The sequence below is a fragment of the Grampus griseus genome (assembly GCF_964374135.1).
Source record: "Grampus griseus genome assembly, chromosome: 12".
Taxonomy (NCBI): Eukaryota; Metazoa; Chordata; class Mammalia; order Artiodactyla; family Delphinidae; genus Grampus; species Grampus griseus.
The window spans coordinates 69,183,014-69,203,420 of NC_139006.1; the positions used below are offsets into that span (position 1 = coordinate 69,183,014).

Genomic DNA, 20,407 nt, shown 5'->3' on the forward strand with positions numbered 1-20,407 from the left:
TGATGAAAAATCTGAAAGTGAAATCAAGAAAACACTCCCATTTACCATTGCAACAAAAAGAATAAAATATTCAGGAATAAATCTACCTAAGGAGACAAAAGACCTGTATGCAGAAAATTATAAGACACAGATGAAACAAATTAAAGATGATACAAATAGATGGAGAGATATACCATGTTCTTGGATTGGAAGAATCAACATTGTGAAAATGACCATACTACCCAAAGCAATCTACAGATTCAATGCAATCCCTGTCAAACTACCACTGGCATTTTTCACAGAACTAGAACAAAAAATTTCACAATTTGCATGGAAATACAAAAGACCCCGAATAGCCAGAGCAATCTTGAGAACAAATAATGGAGCTGTGGCTTCCCTGGTGGCGCAGCGGTTGAGAGTCCGCCTGCCGATGCAGGGGACACAGGTTCGTGCCCCAGTCTGGGAAGATCCCACATGCCGCGGAGCAGCTAGGCCCGTGAGCCATGGCCGCTGAGCCTGTGCTCTGCAACGGGAGAGGCCACAACAGTGAGAGGCCCGTGTACGGCAAAAAAAAAAAAACAAAAACAAAACAACGGAGCTGGAGGAATCAGGCTCCCTGACTTCAGACTATACTACAAAGCTACAGCTATCAAGGCGGTATGGTACTGGCACAAAAACAGAAAAATAGATCAACGGAACAGGATAGAAAGCCCAGAGATAAACCCACGCACATACGGACACCTTATGTTTGATAAAGCAGGTAGGAATGTATACAGTGGAGAAAGGATAGCCTCTTCAATAAGTGCTGCTGGAAAACTGGACAGGTACATGTAAAAGTATGAGATCAGATCACTCCCTAACACCATACACAAAAATAAGCTCAAAATGGATTAAAGACCTAAATGTAAGGCCAGAAACTATCAAAATCTTAGAGGAAAACATAGGCAGAACACTCTATGACATAAATCACAGCAAGATTCTTTTTGACCCACCTCCTAGAGAAATGGACATAAAAACAAAAATAAACAAATGGGACCTAATGAAACTTCAACGCTTTTGCACAGCGAAGGAAACCATACACAAGACCAAAAGACAACCCTCAGAATGGGAGAAAATATTTGCAAATGAAGCAACTGACAAAGGATTAATCTCCAAAATTTACAAGCAGCCCATGCAGCTCAATAACAAAAAAACAAACAACCCAATCCAAAAATGGGCACAAGACCTAAATAGACATTTCTCCAAAGAAGATATACAGACTGCTAACAAACATATGAAAGAATGCTCAACATTATTAATCATTAGAGAAATGCAAATCAAAACTACAATGAGGGCCTCCCTGGTGGTGCAGTGGTTGAGAGTCCGCCTGCCGATGCAGGGGACACGGGTTCATGCCCCGGTCCAGGAAGATCCCACGTGCCGCGGAGCGTCTGGGCCCATGAGCCATGGCCGCTGGGCCTGTGCGTCCGGAGCCTGTGCTTCGCAACGGGAGAGGCCACAACGGTGAGAGGCCCGCGTACCGCAAAAAAAAAAAAAAAAAAAAAAAACTACAATGAGATATCATTTCACACCAGTCAGACTGGCCATTATCAAAAAATCTAGAAACAATAAATGCTGGAGACGGTGTGGAGAAAAGGGAACACTCTTGCACTGCTGGTGGGAATGTGAATTGGTACAGCCACTATGGAGAACAATATGGAGGTTCCTTAAAAAACTACAAATAGAACTACCGTATGACCCAGCAATCCCACTACTGGGCATATACCCAGAGAAAACCATAATTCAAAAAGAGTCATGTACCAAAATGTTCACTGCAGCTCTATTTACAATAGCCAGGAGATGGAAACAACCCAAGTGTCCATCATCGGATGAATGGATAAAGAAGATGTGGCACATATATACAATGGAATATTACTCAGCCATAAAAAGAAACGAAATTGAGCTATTTGTAATGAGGTGGATGGACCTAGAGTCTGTCATACAGAGTGAAGTAAGTCAGAAAGAGAAAAACAAATACCGTATGCTAACACATATATATGGAATTTAAGAAAAAAAAAATGTCATGAAGAACCTAGGGGTAAGACAGGAATAAAGACACAGACCTACTAGAGAATGGACTTGAGGATATGGGGACGGGGAAGGGTAAGCTGTAACAAAGTGAGAGAGTGGCATGGACATATATACACTACCAAACGTAAAACATATAGCTAGTGGGAAGCAGCTGCATAGCACAAGGAGATCAGCTTGGTGCTTTGTGACCACCTAGAGGGGTGGGATAGGGAGGGTGGGAGGGAGGGAGACGCAAGAGGGAAGAGATATGGGAACATATGTATATGTATGACTGATTCACTTTGTTATAAAGCAGAAACTAACACACCCTTGTAAAGCAATTATACTCCAATAAAGATGTAAAAAAAAAAAAGAAAGAAAAAAAAAAGAGAAGAAAATGCAGAATTCTAGCTTCTCTTAAAAACTCAAAGATCTAGAAATACTGGACTGATGTGGCCAAAGCAGGCCATTATTGATTAGTAATGGCTGCCACTAGAGGTGTCAAGTTTTGTTCTTTTGCAAAAGTCTTCAATTTACATTTGCAAAGCTGTCTGAGCCCTACAGGTACTGAGTTTGTGATCTCTGCTTAAAGAATATCAGGATGACTAGAAAGGTAAGGATCACAATAGATTAATCTGATCATTATTACAATTACAGTATTATTTGGACTCACTATTAAATATACCTCTACCCCCAGCCCCAAACACACACACACACACACACACACACACACACACTGATCTTCTGTACCTACTGGGCATGCTTGTCATTTCTTGCACTCAATTTTCTCCCCATGTATGTGCTTACCTTTAAGAGACATATTCATCTTTAATAACTTTTAATATTATTTCTCAGGCATTTCACTTTCTTATCTTTATGGTTTTCCAAAAAACTTAGAGGTGTGGAAATTTGACCAACAGGCTGCAAAATAACCACTTAGGATGCCATCTCTGAAAAGTGTGAGGCCCAGAAATGTGTATTTTTTAAAGCTCTCCTAGTAATTCTGTGATGTACCGGTTTGGATCCCTCTGATTTATGACATCTAGAGCATCCTGAGGTCCTAAGTGAAGCCATCCAACCTATAACATAGTCAATATTCAATCCTAAAGAAGTTTAACACATAAATGCTTATGAAGAACTTATCCTGTCACTGATTAGTTATAATTAGTATCTTCCACTAAACAATATCTTGTTTGGTTTTTAATGTTTTTGTTCTTTAATAAAGAACAATAAACTCTGCTGGTATTATAATGAAGATGGCATCAGTAGACAAAGAAGTATATAACAACTGTTTGTATGAGCAAACACAGTCGAGCCTGTAAGATTCTCATTGTTACAAAGAATGACTGGAGGAAGCACAGACTAGCCTAAACTATTCAAAACTATAAAATCCTGAATCCACACAGACTGGAAGGAAGCATGGAACATGTAAAACGACCTGTGCTACAATGGTTAGATTGATATTTTTTTCATTAACTTATGTTTGTGGTACAATTAATAAAAATTTATTTACTGGCTAAAAGTATTCAAAATACACCATTAACTTCCATTGTCTGACAATGAGACAATTCATTTCCCAGTGGCATGGAATGAGATTATTCAAGAGTGTGCTGCCTTGTTCTTCTTTTATCTTATTTTGGTTTCTATTATTTTTTCTCTTTTAAACTGGCCTGAAAGCTCTGAAGGCAGAAAGAATTTTTTACTAATTAATTTTGTATTCTACAGCAGTATCGTGTAGAATAATCTGAGAAGCTGGACGAACTGGTTTTCCCAGAAACTGTCACAAAAACAGTAAATTTTATTACCATTCTCCCCTGAGGACTGTCAAAGAGTCACTGTTAATTCACGCCCAGTTGTTGTCTGAGTTTTTCTAAATAACTACCAATCTGCCATGAACTTAGGAGTTATAAAGCCAACACTTCTTTTATGGGACAAGTTAAAGCTATTCATGTATTTGAAATCTTCCCTTTCAATACAAGAAAAAGTAAAATAGAAGTTCCTTATATCATAAAACTAAACCGACAGGGCTTCCCTGGTGGCGCAGTGGTTGACAGTCCGCCTGCCGATGCAGGGGACACAGGTTCGCGCCCCGGTCCGGGAAGATCCCACATGCCGCGGGGCGGGTACGCCCATGAGCCATGGCCACTGAGCCTGCGCATCCGGAGCCTGTGCTCCGCAACGGGAGAGGCCACAACAGCGAGAGGCCCGCGTGCCGCAAAAAAAGAAACAACCTAATTTGACAAACACACATATTCTAATAAAGTTTCCAACCTTTGATAAATCTTCTCAGTATACAGGGTAGCACTCAAATCAAAATTTAATGTATTTTATAATAATGTGTATATTAAGCTGGAAGTATTCAAATAACTGAAATAATTGTTGAGGGTTCATTCTATCCCTCTGGGATGAATACAAAAATAAATGTTTTAAAAATTTTTTTTAATTTTTACTTAATCTCTTTCCAATAAATATCTGAGATGGCTCTTAAAACTCACAAAGGACAAATAGGCAATAAAAATTAATTTTAAAATTAATTTTTAAAAATCAAGGAGAAAACAAATTTCCTTTTGAAAAGGTTAACAGTGATTGATACTAGAGCTGAGCATCAAATGTGGATCTGAACTTTCTAGGGGTGTGGATGAAAAAAAGAAATATTAAATTACATAGATATCACACTCAGAAGGGAGGAAGCATACCAATTAATGAGGAAAACAAAAGCTGTCCTGGTATTAAACCTAGAAAAAAAATTAAAGACACTTAACATCACAACAAATATTTAGCAGATTTCAAATGCTTTTTCTTTCTCCAATGACCTTCCATAAAAGCCAAGAACATATTTAAAGGACAACTCAGTGAAGATGATTCTGAAAAGGACTAAACCAGAGTGTTCGGATTACTGTGTAAACTTTCAGTGATCTAACGTGATTAAGGGTAGAAGAGAGGATAACTAAAGAGGTGATGCAGAGCATGTTTCGTAAACCGGTCGTTTTCAAATACTGTTTCATTCCTACCCTTAAAAATTTTTTGCAAATATATATACCCCACCTACATTTTGAAGTATTTCACATTTTTAATGTAAAGAGTTGGGGAGCGGGGGTGGGGGATGAATTGGGAGATTGGGATTGACATGTATACACTAATATGTATAAAGTAGATGACTAATAAGAACCTGCTGTATAAAAAAATAAATAAAATTAAATTAAAAAAAAGAGTTGGGGAGGATGAGCTAAGGTATTTTAAATACTGACACTTTAATAATAAACTGTTACATCATGTTAAAATGCAGCTAACAGAATCTAAATATACCCGCCATCAGCCATGTATACATAAACAAAATCTTCAGTAGTAATACATTTATTATACTCCTTTTTCCCTTTGAACAATTCCATTCCCAGAATTATTCATTTTAAACTTGAAAACCTTTAATTAATCATTTATACATCATAAAGTTATTTTTTTAACTTTCTGTGACCTTAAAGTTCTTAGTGATAAAAAAATTTTTTTTCTGGTTTATTACAATTATTAGTATATAACTGACCAAAAACAGTAAATTATACATTTTAATAAATAATTATTAAATATAAGAGATAAAAACTATACATGAAAATAATTTATTTAAAAATTAACTCCATAGCCTTAGATGAGTAGTCCCAATTGCTAGAACAGAATAAGATTTAATACCGATTCTATTCCTATTCTTCATTTTTTGATAGATATAACACTAAGAAACCTTGTTCACATAAATGAATAGTTTTAGTCTGTCTGTCAATTTTTTGGACTTCTTTTGAGCTATATGTGAAAATATCACATAGCAAACGATCAAAAATTTCAGTAATTGACATCTACATTAAGTCCTCTGTAAATTTTATTGTGGGCAAAGAACTGTACTAGTAGAAAGATTTGACAATTACCAAGTCATTCATTTTCTCAGTATCAACACCAATATTTCAAATTGTCCCTTTACTGGAGGTCAAACATTTTATACCATGGTAAAACTGCACACAAGCGAGAAGAGTATTATATACTCTTCTATAAAATGGGAGAGAGTTGACTATGGAAGAGGAACTGGGGAAAAAAGAACCTGTACCTCTATCTCAGGTACATTCTCAGAACCTAAGGATACAGAAATAATTCCTTTAAAACCACCCATGCTGTGTATACCATGTTAAGCCTCCACATAGCATAGTTTGAACAGCAGGAACTTAAACTATATATTCTAAATACCACTTTCCTCAGCCTAGCTTTGAAACAGTATGATAGTTCAGAACTGCACATATTCTATAACAAGCGCCTAGGGGATTCATTTTATCTTTAAAATGCATGCAAATTTTGCATTTTATTTTAGAAATTAGCCATGTTTGTTTTAATGTAAAAATGTTGCTCTCCTACCCAAAATGCTTCAACAAAACTGGACACCTCCAATGGAATACTACTCAGCCATAAAAGAATGAAATTTTGCCATGTGCAGCAACATGGATGGACTTGGAGGGCATTATGCTATGTGAAATAAGTCAGACAGAGAAAGACAAATACTGTATGATATCACTTGTATGTGGAATCTAAAAAATACAACAAACTAGTGAATATAACAAGAAAGAAGCAGACTCACGGATACAGAGAACAAACTAGTGGTTACCAGTGGGGAGAGGGAAGGGGGAGGGGCAATATAGGGGTAGAGGACTAAGAGGTACAAACTCTTAGGTATAAAATAAGCTACAAGGATATACTGTACAACATGGCGAATACAGCCAATATTTTATAATGGCTATAAATAGAGTAACCTTCAAAAACTGTGAATCATATATTATACACCTGTAACATATAATATTGTACAGCAACTATACTTCAATTTAAAAAAGCAACAACAAACACAAAAGGAAAAAAAGAAAACTGATCATTTAAGTATCATTTTAATTCTGTGGCTCTGCATATCCCCAAGAGATATTCATGCCCCAATTTGAGAAGCAAAGACTTTATTTTTCTAAGGTCACTTTCCTCATCTGTAAATGAGGGTAAATACAATAACTATTCATAAGATTCTTATAAAGATCAAACAAGATAATTCATGTATGATAATGAAAGCTCATGCAGCTTTCATTCAGTCACTGAACAAACACTGAGTGCCTACCATCTGCCAGGTACTGACCGTAGGCTGGGTATAGTATCACTCACAAAACACCAAAATCCCTCAGAGCTTACATTCTCAGGGTAGAGATAAGATGACAATTAACAAAATACGTGTAGAGTTTATAGTCATGTTGGCATATGGATTCTGAAGAAATAGGAGCTATTTTTATTATCACCACTAACATGTTATTGAACATGCTACTAAAATTTAGAAACTTGACCTATTAAGCTTTCCCATAAGGGAAGCCATCTGCTGCTTCACACACAGAGGAGCCTGAGTGGTATCTTCAGGTCGAAACAAGATTATCCTCAAAATGTAATTTCGGACTTTCTCCAGAATATGCACAGTAGCCAACAGCTAATGCGTTTCCACAAAAATCAAAAGCTTTACAAAGTGCTTTACAATCCTTCAGTTTTTTATATAATTCACACACCATAAAATTCACCATTTTAAAGTATACAACTCAGTGGGTTTTAGTAGATGCAGAAGGTTGTGCAAGCTTCATAGGTTTCTGCAAAAAGAAAAATATACCTGGGATCTATGATTTTGTACTGAAAATCCACTTCATGTAACATCCTAAATGAGGAATAAGTTATTACCTTTTTAAGGAGATCAACGGAATATTAAAAAAAATAATGAAATGGGTGTACTATACTTTGAGCTCATTAAAAAAGGACATATACTTGTAGTTAATTGAAGAAGTGGAGGTTTGAAATTCATCATTGAAATCAAGTTTTGAAGAGTTTTGTTTGAAAAAATAACTTCTTGGAGCTTTAGTTAATATGGGGTCATTCAAGGACAGATGGCAAAAGATTAATGAGTTTCAACCAGAACAGCTCTACTCAAACTAAGGCATCAACTGCATGGAATTCATTATCTCCTTTACATCTGTGTTGGCACTAGCTGAGTACACATCCCTAGAATTATGGAAACAGTCACCCAAATCGTTTTCTGTAGGGCTTCATTCTCTCGCTGACCTAGCGTCTACAAAGTCAGCTAACTCTTCAAGACCTATAAAACCTGGTGAAATTCACTCAATTGTTGACAGAAAACCAAGCATCCAAAATAAATCTTGACAAAACCATACCATGGGCACCTATGTCCCCAAGTCTACCTTCACTATTAGCACAAAGGCCAAGCCAGACCCTCCCAAAAGGTCTATTGTACTTTGATACCTTTGAGGTACTAACTTATAACATGCTAAACCTGCTCTCATACTGAACAGTATACTCTCATCAGCAAGTCTATTGCTAACATGGCTAAAGTTCTTCTGTTCACTTTCTGCTTCCTAGCAATCTTTATACAATCCATACCTAAATACCTACCTCAAATCAGCCAAAACATGGACCAGTGCTGTTAGTTGTTAATAACTTGTTCATTATCTTCATTCATCAGCTAAAGATAAATATCCTTTATTTATTTATTAAGGATATTTCTGCATATGAGAAAATCAGAGGTTCTCTGGAATACTAAATACAGTTGACCTTTGAACGACGCGGGAGTTTAGGCGTCAACCCTCTGCACAAATGAAAATTGGCATATAACTTATAGTCAGCCGTCTGGATCCATGGTCCTGCACCCACGGATTCAACCAACTGCTGATCGTGCAGTACTGCAGTATTTACTATGGAAAAAAATCTGCATATAAGTGGATGCATGCAGTTCAAATGTGTTTTTCAAAGGTCAACTGTAGTTCTAGTGTCTCTTGCTACATCTTACTCTTTCTTTATTCATTAAACGACCACTGTCCAAGGCATCATCATCCCAGCCTGGGTAAACAGCCTCCTGCTATAACTGGCCCGCAGCTCCCACTTCTACACCTCTACAGTATATTCTCCACACAGCAGCCAGAGAGCATATCGCTCCCTACATAAAGTCCACAAATAAGCATTCCATACCACTCCTTATGGTGGCCTCCCAAGTCCTGTCATTAGGTTTGTCTTCTTCCTTGACCTCACCAAGTACCCCTTTCCCACTCACTAACCTCCAGCCACCATGGCCTACTTTCTCCCCTCATATGCTAAATGTATCCGGCCTTGAGGATTTTGCACTGGCTATTCCCTCTGCTTAGAACACTTTTCCCTCGGGGGTTTATTTTTTGTTTTGTTTTGTTTTGTTTTTGCGGTACTCAGGCCTCTCACTGTTGTGGCCTCTCCTGTTGCGGAGCACAGGCTCCGGACGCGCAGACTCAGCGGCCATGGCTCACAGGCCCAGCCACTCCGCGGCATGTGGGCTCTTCCCCGACCGGGGCACGAACCCGCGTCTCCTGCATCGGCAGGCGGACTCTCAACCACTGCGCCACCAGGGAAGCCCTTCCCTCTGGTTTTTATAGAGCTGATTCCTTCTCATTCAGATCTTGGCCAAAACTCACACCCTCCAAAAAGCTTTCCTGATCACTCAGCCTAAAATAGCCACCTAGTCAATCTCAACCATTCTTACTTAATTTACTGTGTAGCATTTAATACTTAAATTATGTATTAGTTTGTCATACCACTAGAATAATAAGCTCCACAAACACATAAGCTTCCTCTACTATATTTCCAGAATCTGGAATAATGTCTGAGCACACAGAATGTGCTAAATATTTTTTGTGGAATAAATGATGCATAAAATGTCTGTTACATGTAAGGTCTTGTGTTATGCAGCCCTTACTCCTGAATACTCATTGTCAGACTGAAACGTACCCACGCTACTACGTAAAGTGGAAATTATTAACTCAACATGGTCTATGATATCCATGTCAAAATTATTAAGCATAGTCATCTGTATTATATACCTCAAGATTACCAATGTAAAATAATCCCCAGACTTGTTCCATTTATTAGTATTTAACATGAAGTTATGCTTATAGATACACAGCCAGTCCTACACAAACATCCCATGGGAAAATAAATCCTCAGATGGTGTTTTTGGCAAAGTCACTGTCAATTATAGTGATGTTATACCATGAAATAATGGGAAATAAAGAGTACAAAAAACGTATAACTCAGCAGACTGCCAACATGAGATTAAGACATCAAAACAAACTATACATTGGCAGAAAGCATGCCATATTGCTCCTAGAGAGCCACGGTTTAGGAAAAATGTTCTTCATTATGGATCTGAAAACTTCGATCATCTCACTATAACTTACTGGCCATAACAACTTCTCATCTGTATAGTAAAATAACCTAAAATTTAGCAGTGGTCTAGATAAAGGAGACTGGTATGGAGATTAAAACCTTGGGCCAAAGTGCAGGGTTAACAGGATGTCAACAGGTAAGTTATAGAGATGAGACAGGTTATCTCTTGGTTGTTACACCAACTCAAAGTTGGTGTAAGTTTAATTGGTAAGAATAATAGGACTTCCCTGGTGGCACAGTGGTTAAGAATCCGTCTGCCAATGCAAGGGACACGGGTTCGATCCCTGGTCCAGGAACATCCCACATGCTGCGGAGTAACTAAGCCTGTGCGCCACAACTACTGGGCCTGCGCTCTAGAGCCCACGAGCCACAACCACTGAGCCTGCATGCTGCAACTACTGAGGCCCGCACGCTTAGAGCCTGTGCTCCACAGCCAGAGAAGCCACCACAATGAGAAGCCCACTCTCCGCAACTAGACAAAGCTCTCGCGCAGCAATGAAGACCCAACACAGCCAAAAAAAAAAGAAGAATATTAACTTGGAGATAAACAGAGTTAATCAACTTGAATCCTAAAAAGTTTAGTGAGAATTCAGCCTGTCCCAAATGGTAAAACTATTCTCTCTTAGGGAGGTAAGCAAAGGTGTTTAAGGAGCCCATACTGTGCTGAGTAGTCCTGTAGCAGATCACTCATGTAGGAGGCTGGGAACTAAGGCAGGAATAAAGCCTGTTCTTTTGGGGCTCAGAGTTCCAGACAGGTCCTACCTGCCTAAGAAAGTTCTTCTGAGTTCACTTACAATAGTTATCTGGCAGAGGTACATGTACCTCCTTTCTAAAAAGTCAGGACAATAATATTTCAAATGTTTGTATACTCTGCTCTAGCAATTATCAAAATTAATCCCATCACACCCCACATCCTATCTTCATAATAACCAAACAGCCAAGTCCCCCAGATCATAGGTCATCACCCAGTACTCATCTCCAAAATATTCTGTACATCCACGTCATAGTTCAATGGCTCTCAAACTTTTTTGACTTTAACTAAGAGTAGAAATATATACTTTACATCATGACTTAGTATACACAAGGGTGTGTATCACAAAAGTCACCTAAAATACTTATCCTTACTAAGTGGGATGGACACTATTTTCTATCCTATTGCATTTCATACCTTAAAAATTCCAGTCATGAATAATTACATTGATTTAACCATCTGACGTTTGAAAACCAACCCCCCACCTTACCCATCCTACCCCCCCAGTCCTTGCACTGTACACTCGAGTGACTGATCAGCAGGCTCTCCTATACCCTCAATATTTTCTTTAAACATTCTTTCAAGATGCTGGGCTTACTGAAACTTGGCTGTCCCTCAAAGATCCTATCTCCCCTAAAGTTCTTTCAAATTTAAAGAGAAAGAGTTTTTTCTCTCTCTCTTACAACTACATATCTGAGGGTCAGGAAGTGGTAATTGCCTCCTTTCTCCCCATCTTTCTCAAATCATCTATTTTTCCTCCTCCAAAAACAGGAGCTCCTCTGAAGCTCATAGGATCTGACTATACTACTGTCTACCCTTTGTCCCTGCTTTCTCCTTATTCACTAAAGACTTTAGTTTCTGTTTCACATTTTCCTCTCCACCCCAACTCTTGTCATTCTTAAAGGCCTCACTATCCATGTGGATATTCCACCCAACATCCTGAGTCCTCTGACCTATTTGTCCACCCAACCTCGCCCACCTAACACTACAGGCACAGGCTTCCCAACACTAGTAACTACACCATCTCCAATATCTCAATCAAGCGTCCAACTGTCCAATTTCTACTTCCTATCCTTGTAACTCACAGAGGACTTACTCTCTGCATTCCTTGAACCCATCAATATTTCCCATCCACTGACTGATCATATTTCTTCCTCTTCCATAACCTCTTTCACATTCCTCCCTACCCAGTATAGATTCCATGGTCCATCATCATTGTTATTACACTGCAAATATGCTTAACTTTCTTGCCCTCTGTGGTTTTTCCACTTGTGCTATAGACCCCATTCTTATCCTTTTGACAATCATTAAAATGGGAGATTACCCAAATCAGCATCCCTTTCATCTACTATCTAGTGATTCTCCTTCCTAGCCAAGAAAATTTATTGAAAGAATTGTCCATGCTGACAATTTTAACTCTCATTCACCTTCAGCCCAATCCAATCTAGCTTCTCTTCCCACTGAAACTACTGCTATCAAGGTTATTAATAACCTTCATGCTGCCAAACTCAATGGAAATTTCTGTCTTCCTCCATTCAAACTTTCAGCAACAATCAATGTAACAGACCACTCTCTTTTTTGAAACCTTCTCCTCTTCTATGTCTCTCCTACCTTACTAGCCATTCTTTCACAATCCACTTTGCTGATTCCTTCTACTCTAACCCAATTTTAATTACCAGACTTTCTCAGAGCTTTGTTCTGGATCCTTCTATCTATCTATCTACCTATCTATAAACTCCAGTCCCATTACTTGGAACACTACTTACGTGCTAATGACTTTCCAGCTCAGACCTCTCAATTAGTATACACACATGACATGACATGTCCATTTGGATGTTTAATAAGCATCTCAAACTCTGCATATTCGAGGTTGAAATTATTGTATTCACCCATATAAATTCTTTCCTAAGGCAATCTCAGTAGATGGCAATCCAATCCACCCAGTCACTCAATCTATCTAAAATCTAAGGGCTCACACTTTGAGTCTTCTCTGTCATCTTTCACAACCAATTCATTAGTAAATTCTGTCAAGTCTATATTCACAACAGAACTAGGGTCTATTCACTTCTATCAGCACATGTGTCTAGGCCATCGTCGTTCCTCATTGTGCTACTGTTAACAGCTACTTGCTCCTCACTTCCGCTTCTGTCAATTTCATTTCCAATTAACAGAAACCTGTTCTCAAGAGTGGCCCACACTTAAGTGAGATGCCAGTAATCCCCTGTAAGGACTTCAAGGCCTAGAAATGCTGGATTCATCAGCTGTAATCTACTCTCTCCTCCTTCCACCCCCAACTATATCCAACAGAGAGAGACCAAAAGACACTCTGTTCAGCAAGGGCTTAACACAGTGATGAAAAAAGCACCAGCATCTTTGGGAAAGATTTTACTTTCCCGATAGGCCAAGAATGTTGATATAAGGAATGAGGTCTCTGTTTTCAGTTTGGATGGAAAGATTCTAGGAAGGTAGAAGCCAAGGGGTACTTCTTACCACAATACCAGGAGTTGGTAATCAGACTGATCCTACCACAGGGCCCTTTAGTGCTGGTTGACAATGGGGTCCCTAGGACAGAAATAAATCACCCCTCTAAGGTGCTACTTCAATAACTGAAAAATTCCTAATCAGTTAAACAAATGCCTAATTTGAGCTACAGCAAATGAGCTGGTCTTTTAACATCTTCTGCCAAAGCCTTGCTCCCTCTTCCTGTCTGTAAAACAGTAGTTATTAACTTTTTCGGCTACAGTCTCCTTTAAGAAGTTGATGAAGATAGACTTTTTCCTTAAAAAATTCATAACGGGCTTCCCTGGTGGCGGAGTGGTTAAGAATCTGCCTGCCAATGCAGGGGACATGGGTTCGAGCCCTGGTCCGGGAAGGTCCCACATGCCACGAAGCAACTGAGCCCGTGCACCACAACTACTGAGCCTGCGCTCTAGAGCCCGTGAGCCACAACTACTGAAGCCCGCACGCCTAGAGCTCGCGCTCTGCAACAAGAGAAGCCACCGCAGTGAGAAGCCTGTGCACCGCAACAAAGAGCAGTCCCCACTCACTGCAACTAGAGAAAGCCCACATGCATGCAGCAACAAAGACCCAACGCAGTCAAAAATAAATTAATTTTTAAAAATTCATAACAGAAAGTATTACACACATTACAAAGGTTCCTGAAGAGCATCCTGAAACGTGGACTCTCAGGTTAGACACCTCCCTAACTCTACTGGTTCCTGCCAAGTTGGCCTCTTTCAACGTTTACAGGAAAAATAAGAATAATAATAATGTTCCTTGATGGTGCATTCTCTTCTGAATATTGTCCTCTTTCCTCTAGCTCTCATTCAAGCTTCACAAGAGTAGTCTAACCATTTTATGGGGAGATGCAGAAATGCACGCACGCTCTGAAAGGACACACCAAAACCCCACTGGTTAACAACCGTTTCCTCTAGGGAAGAGGCTGAGCTTGCGAGGCTGAAAGAGGAGAGAGATGTTTCTCACTGAATATCCTTTCTACCATGTGTGCAAATCCTAATCAAATAATAATATCAAATAAAATTTTTTTAAACTTTTGAAACAGCAGGCTACATTTTTGCTTCTAATACCTCATTTCCCAGAAACTTTCTGGCATTCTAAATATGACTTCTGGTCCTTCTATCCCTCAAAAGCTGGTTATATCAAAGTCACAAGGTGACTTCTAATTTGAAAATCCAATGAATACTACAAAGTCTTTATCCTCCTTGATCTCTCCACGGCATCTAACCAAAAATCTTTCCTAGGCTTTTATAACACCACGTTCTCTTCATTCTCCTACTACCTTTCTGGAAGTTCCTTCTTACTCCCCACACAACTAATTTATTCACTGCCTACAGTGTGACAAGATACTTTTCTGTTTGCCCCTATGTTGGGCGATCTCAATATGTTTTAGCAAACCACTATGACAGGAGTTCTCGAAGTGTGACCTGGGAAACCCTGGCGGTCCACAATTTCTTTTCAGACGTCCAAGAAACAAAAGTATTTTAACTCAATCTTCCTCACCAACCCCCTCCCCAAACCTGCTCTTCTTGTCCTACTTCCTACTGACCCCTGTCCCAAGTGACTCAAGCCAGAATTGTAGCTAGCATCAACAATTCCCTCTCTCTACAATCATCAGGTACTCATATCTACTAATTTCTGTTGACTGAGTCTCACACCTTTTCATACCTCCTAATACAGCATTAATTCAAGCCATCATTATTTTTCTGGACTAAAACAACTCAAACTGCTCTCCCTACTTCAAGTCTCCCCTTTTCCCAAATCACACCTACTGGATATTCACCTATCCAATACCCAATCTGACTTCCACCATTACCACCAGCTCACTTAAGTTTCTCAACTTGCACCAATATTGCTCCCAAGATACATTAGCTCTCTACAAGAATTTGTTATTATTTTGTTGAAGATAATTAAAGCAAACACCTGCTAGATGGTTTGATTAAGTACTTAGGACACAACCATACAGAATCCAATGCTGTGTTTATAATCACAATAGCACAGTACCATAAACCAAGGTAATTCATGAGAAAATAATGGCAGACTTATACAATTAATTCCTTCAAGAGAACATAATGCTCTTTATTTCCAAATGTTTCAAATGTGTGAAATGTGATGAAAGAACTGAGTCTTTCCAAGGTATTAGCAGAGTTGACAAGTCAGGCTAAAATACAATTTGTTCCACACCATATTCATATTGTGAGCAAGCTGTAAAATATATCCACGTTAATGTTAGGGAACTGGAATTTTATTAGTTTTGTAGATTTAATTCATAAACATTTCAGTATTGTTAAGAGCTAGAAACACAAGGAATTCAGTTTAATATTTACACATCTGAAACATTAAAATAAATTCCTAGCAAGAAAACCAAGCTGCTCAAGTTCCTTAAACATATCCTGTGCTGAGAAACACCGTACTCTTCTTTACCCAATCTTAAGACTGTTCTCTAATTCTTAAAGAAATGTATCTTTTTAAGAAACTAACTTCCTTCATAAAATGTTGAGGATCATATCTCTAAAACACTGAAACATCTCCTCTTTGAAAAAGCAAAGCCTGCATAAATACCTAGACAATATTCAGCTTTCGAAGCAAAAGTTGTATTGAGAGGCATAGCTCTAGAACTGTGCAGTCCAATACGGTAGGCCCTAGGCACATATGGCTACTTAACCTTTAAATAAAACTAAAAGTTCAGGGCTTCCCTGGTGGCGCAGTGGTTGAGAGTCCGCCTGCCGGTGCAGGGGACACAGGTTCGTGCCCCGGTCCGGGAGGATCCCACATGCTGCGGAGCAGCTGGGCCCGTGAGCCATGGCCGCTGAGCCTGCGCGTCCAGAGCCTGTGCTCCGCAACGGGAGAGGCCACAGCAGTGAGAGGCCAGCGTACCGCAAAAGAAAACCCTAAAAGTTCAGTTATTCAATCACACTAGCCACATTTCAAGTACTCAGCAGCCAAATGTGGCTGGTGGCTAAAACGTCTCCATCATCACAGAAACTGCTATTGATGGTGCTGCTCTACAACTTCTCCCTCTGAGTAAGCTTTGAGAAAGCTGCTCATGACTTCAAATATCAGCTCTAGGTTGATGACTTCCAAATCTGTCTCTAGTCTTTTTCCATTAACCTAATGGAATATCTTTAGTAACATACTCGATATTTCAATTCTGCTTTATCAGCTGAAGAGACGGAAGTAGCGGCTGGAAATAATCAAGGCAGTGGCAAGAAAATCAATAAGGTACAATGTGATCAATAATGGAACAGATTTTCAGGGTAAGGTTAAGACTGAGTTTGAGACAAATGGGAATAGATACTGCAAAAACCTTAGTAAGTATCAATCGAAAGATAATGTCCACTCCATTGTACCCACCAATCCTAAAAGAATTAAAAACCATTTTGCAAAGATCTTCGAAAGATATTTTTCCAAACACACCTGAAGATATTCACCCAGTAAATTCCCCTTTGATATAAAAGATACATTAAAATCACAGTTTATAATCAGTCAATATAAACAATTTAGCCTGTTTCAAAGTTTATTTTGTTCATTACATTTCTAATTCTTTAAAGATACGAGTCTTTAAAAAAATTTCACTCCTAGGTATACAGCCGAAGAAAACGAAAGCACTAATTTGAAAAGATACATGCACCCCAATGTTCACAAGCAGCATTTACAATAGCCAAGATATGGAAGCAACCTAAGCATCCATCAACAGATGAATGGATAAAGAAGATGTGATATATAAAGATACAGATACACACACACGCACACACACACCCCTGAATACTACTCAGCCATAAAAAAAGAATGAAATTTTGCCATTTGCAACAATATGGATGGACCTGGAGGGTATTATGCTAAATGAAATAAGTCAGACAGAGAAAGACAAATACTGTATGTTATCATTTACATGTGGAATCTCAAAAAATAAAACAAACCAGTGAATACTAAGAAATAATAATACAATTAATAAAGCACTTCAGCCAGGTTCACAACTACATAGCAAAACACTACTTCAGATTCCTGTTTGTCACTTTAAATCTCTGAATTTTCTCTATACTGTATTATTATAAAAAAATACCTAATATAGTTATTATTAATTACCCACAAACATGTTTTCTGCTTTATAGAGATATTTAATGTTGATGTTACTCCAAAAGAGAGCGTACTTGAAAGAAAAAAAAAAAAGGAAAAACTCCATCTTCTGTCTACTCAACTAAAATAAAATCAGATACAAAAATAAATCAGGCCCCCCAAAATTCAGACAGAGAGCTTCAGAAAACAATGATAATAAAAGGCATTTCCAAAATATGCATGGTATATTAATTTATTCAGTAAACATTTATGACCACTATAAACTTCTGGAATGAGGTGAATAATACACAAACATTCAGCAAACATTTATTAAGTACCTACCGTATGCTAGGCTTTGGACTAAATATACCAAAACAAAACAAAAGACACGGACCCTGCCCTCACGGAGCTCACACTCTAGCTGAAGCCGACAAGCGATCACAAATACAACGGCCAAGCACCAGGGAGGCATTATGGAAGGAAGGACTGGTTCTGCCTGGAGGGTGCAGAGCGGGCTTCACAGAGACGGAGACAGTGGAGCTGGGCCTTGGACGAGGAGCAGTCCAGCAGATGGAGGGGAAGGGGGAAGCACACTCCAAGCAGAGGAAACAGCACATGAGCAAGCAGAATCTTGAAAGCACATGCCACGGTGCAGGATGATGAGCAGTCCAGCGCAGCTAGAGCGGAAAGGTGCATACAAACTAAAGAGACGAATTAGTTTTAGGTTTTTAGTGAATCATAACTACCAGGAAGTATATCTTCATATTACACTTAGCGCAGCTTAACTGTGATTCTGGTAACAACAGAGTAGTTTGAAAGCATTCCATTCATTTCATAAATATTTAAGCCCCTTCAAAAGACATCCAGCACTGTTCAGAGTTTTAAAAAGGCAGTTTCAGAAAAATAAATAGTGATTTTCCTCCGTACATCTAAGCAGCAAAATAAGCCCAGAATAAAGACTTTCTTAAGCTGAAATCACCCAGCTTCGCCTCGACACACTCAAGGTCCCAACCTGAGCACCCCCCGACTCCTACCACTACCTCATACCCTCCTTAACACCTTCAGAACCATCAACCCACAGTAACACCATAGTTAAGCGATACGGAGGCAATTCCAGCCTTCCCTTCCCACTCTGCCGCTAAACATGGTACTTGCTGATGCCCCTTTGGAAACCATGCCAGGTAACTAACGCAGTATGTGAGGAAACAGTGCATTCTCACCTCCACACCATTTTTTTGGAAATCAAACTATTGTTTAAAAAAAAAGACAACTGTTAAGTTGAATTCTGAAAAAAAAGAGGGATATGAAGCAGAGATCCCATATTCTCCAGGAAAAGTAAAAGGTGAGGAGGAAGAGAGCTCAGGTCAGAAAAGTTTCCTACACTGGCCACCAGGCAACACTGTTCACTGAGGTAGCTCCCTGCCTAGGAAGCTACAACGGGAACAGGAAAGGAACTTGCTAGGTAATTTCACATAAATTCCTGTTTACTCCTCACAACAACTAAAGGAAAGATTTTATTACCTAAATTTTACAAATGAGAAATCTGAGGCCATCAGAGGTTAATAAAGTTGCCCATGACTGCATGAGCTGTTAAGAGGCAGAGCCACTACATCAAACCATGCCCGCCCCACTCCATACGCCGCCCCAGTTCCTCAAGTGAACGCGGCACTCCCAAGGGGCACACAGGGCTACATCGACCAAATACCTAGAAAGAAAAGCCCTTCCTTTTCCCTCCACCATTTTCATGGTCAGTGTGAGACAATGGTGGTGGCAACACACATACGTGTGTTTCTCTGAAATTTAGAGGGAAAAAAACTGGAAAAAGAAAAAAAGGTTATCTAAGATTAGTTGTTTCGGGGCCACGGGGAGGTGGGGAGCTTTCTCTGTACAGATAGTGGGTGCTTTAATACAATTAAATTAGCATCAGAATTCAAATGCTACTCATTTAAATTCCTGTACAATAAACCATCAACTAAGCAACTCAGTAAAAATAAGAGCTAATGGAACAATCTCCAATCACAGTATTAGAATGAGAATATTATTCCTAAAGGTCACTATCCTCAACATCATCAGAAAGTCAAAATAAAAACTGCTCTTTCTCAAATCCTAATCCTGAAAATTAACAGGTAAGTATAAACTATGTGGTAGGTAAGGATACTTGCGCCACAATAAAATTTTGCCTCTTTTTGGGCAACAGGAACTATTTTAAGGGGGGGAATAAAGGAGACAATTAACATCAACAAAGAAATCTTTTGTAAATAGTCCCAATGGGCCAAAAGTGTGATGTATGTTGGCCTAGAGAGATACTGAAATGCTGTTTTCAACTGTGCACAATTTTACTTAGGCTATCTCTCTGTAAGCCAACTACCAGAAAATTAATCAGATATATAAGTCAAAATGCTTTGGAGGGGGAGGTGAAAAAAAAACTGGGACATTCAGGCAACCAAAATTCCAGTGACATAGTACAATGTAAGATACTTTTGGGAGAGCTTCTGGAATAGCATTCATTTGCTATAAGTAAATTAACCAACCTTATTTTGATTGAGAGGATCATTCCGCAGTCTCTGTTTGTTCTTCTGTAATTTACTAGGCATCATCTTTCCAGTTCTGAAGTCAAAACTGCTGAGGTCAACAGTATTTCCCAGGTACCTTGCCAACTGAGGTTTGCTTCTGAACTTCTTACCACTTGGACTAGAAGAAAGATAACATTAATTGTACAAAAGACAACAATATTTACCCTAGATCACTACATAACCCTTTTCTTCATGCCTTCTTTTCTGCTCCCAATTACTATCACATCACGAT

At 39.0% G+C, this 20,407-nt stretch overlaps 1 protein-coding gene across 1 annotated transcript in view; it reads right to left on the reverse strand.

Moving 5' to 3' along the window:
- MBD2 (methyl-CpG binding domain protein 2) overlaps positions 1-20,407 on the reverse strand; it is a 79,746-nt gene that overhangs the window by 44,005 nt on the left and 15,334 nt on the right. The window contains exon 2 of the mRNA XM_082668444.1: positions 20,134-20,293. Within this exon, the coding sequence (XP_082524570.1) occupies positions 20,134-20,293 (160 nt within the window). The remainder of the gene's footprint in view (positions 1-20,133; positions 20,294-20,407) is intronic.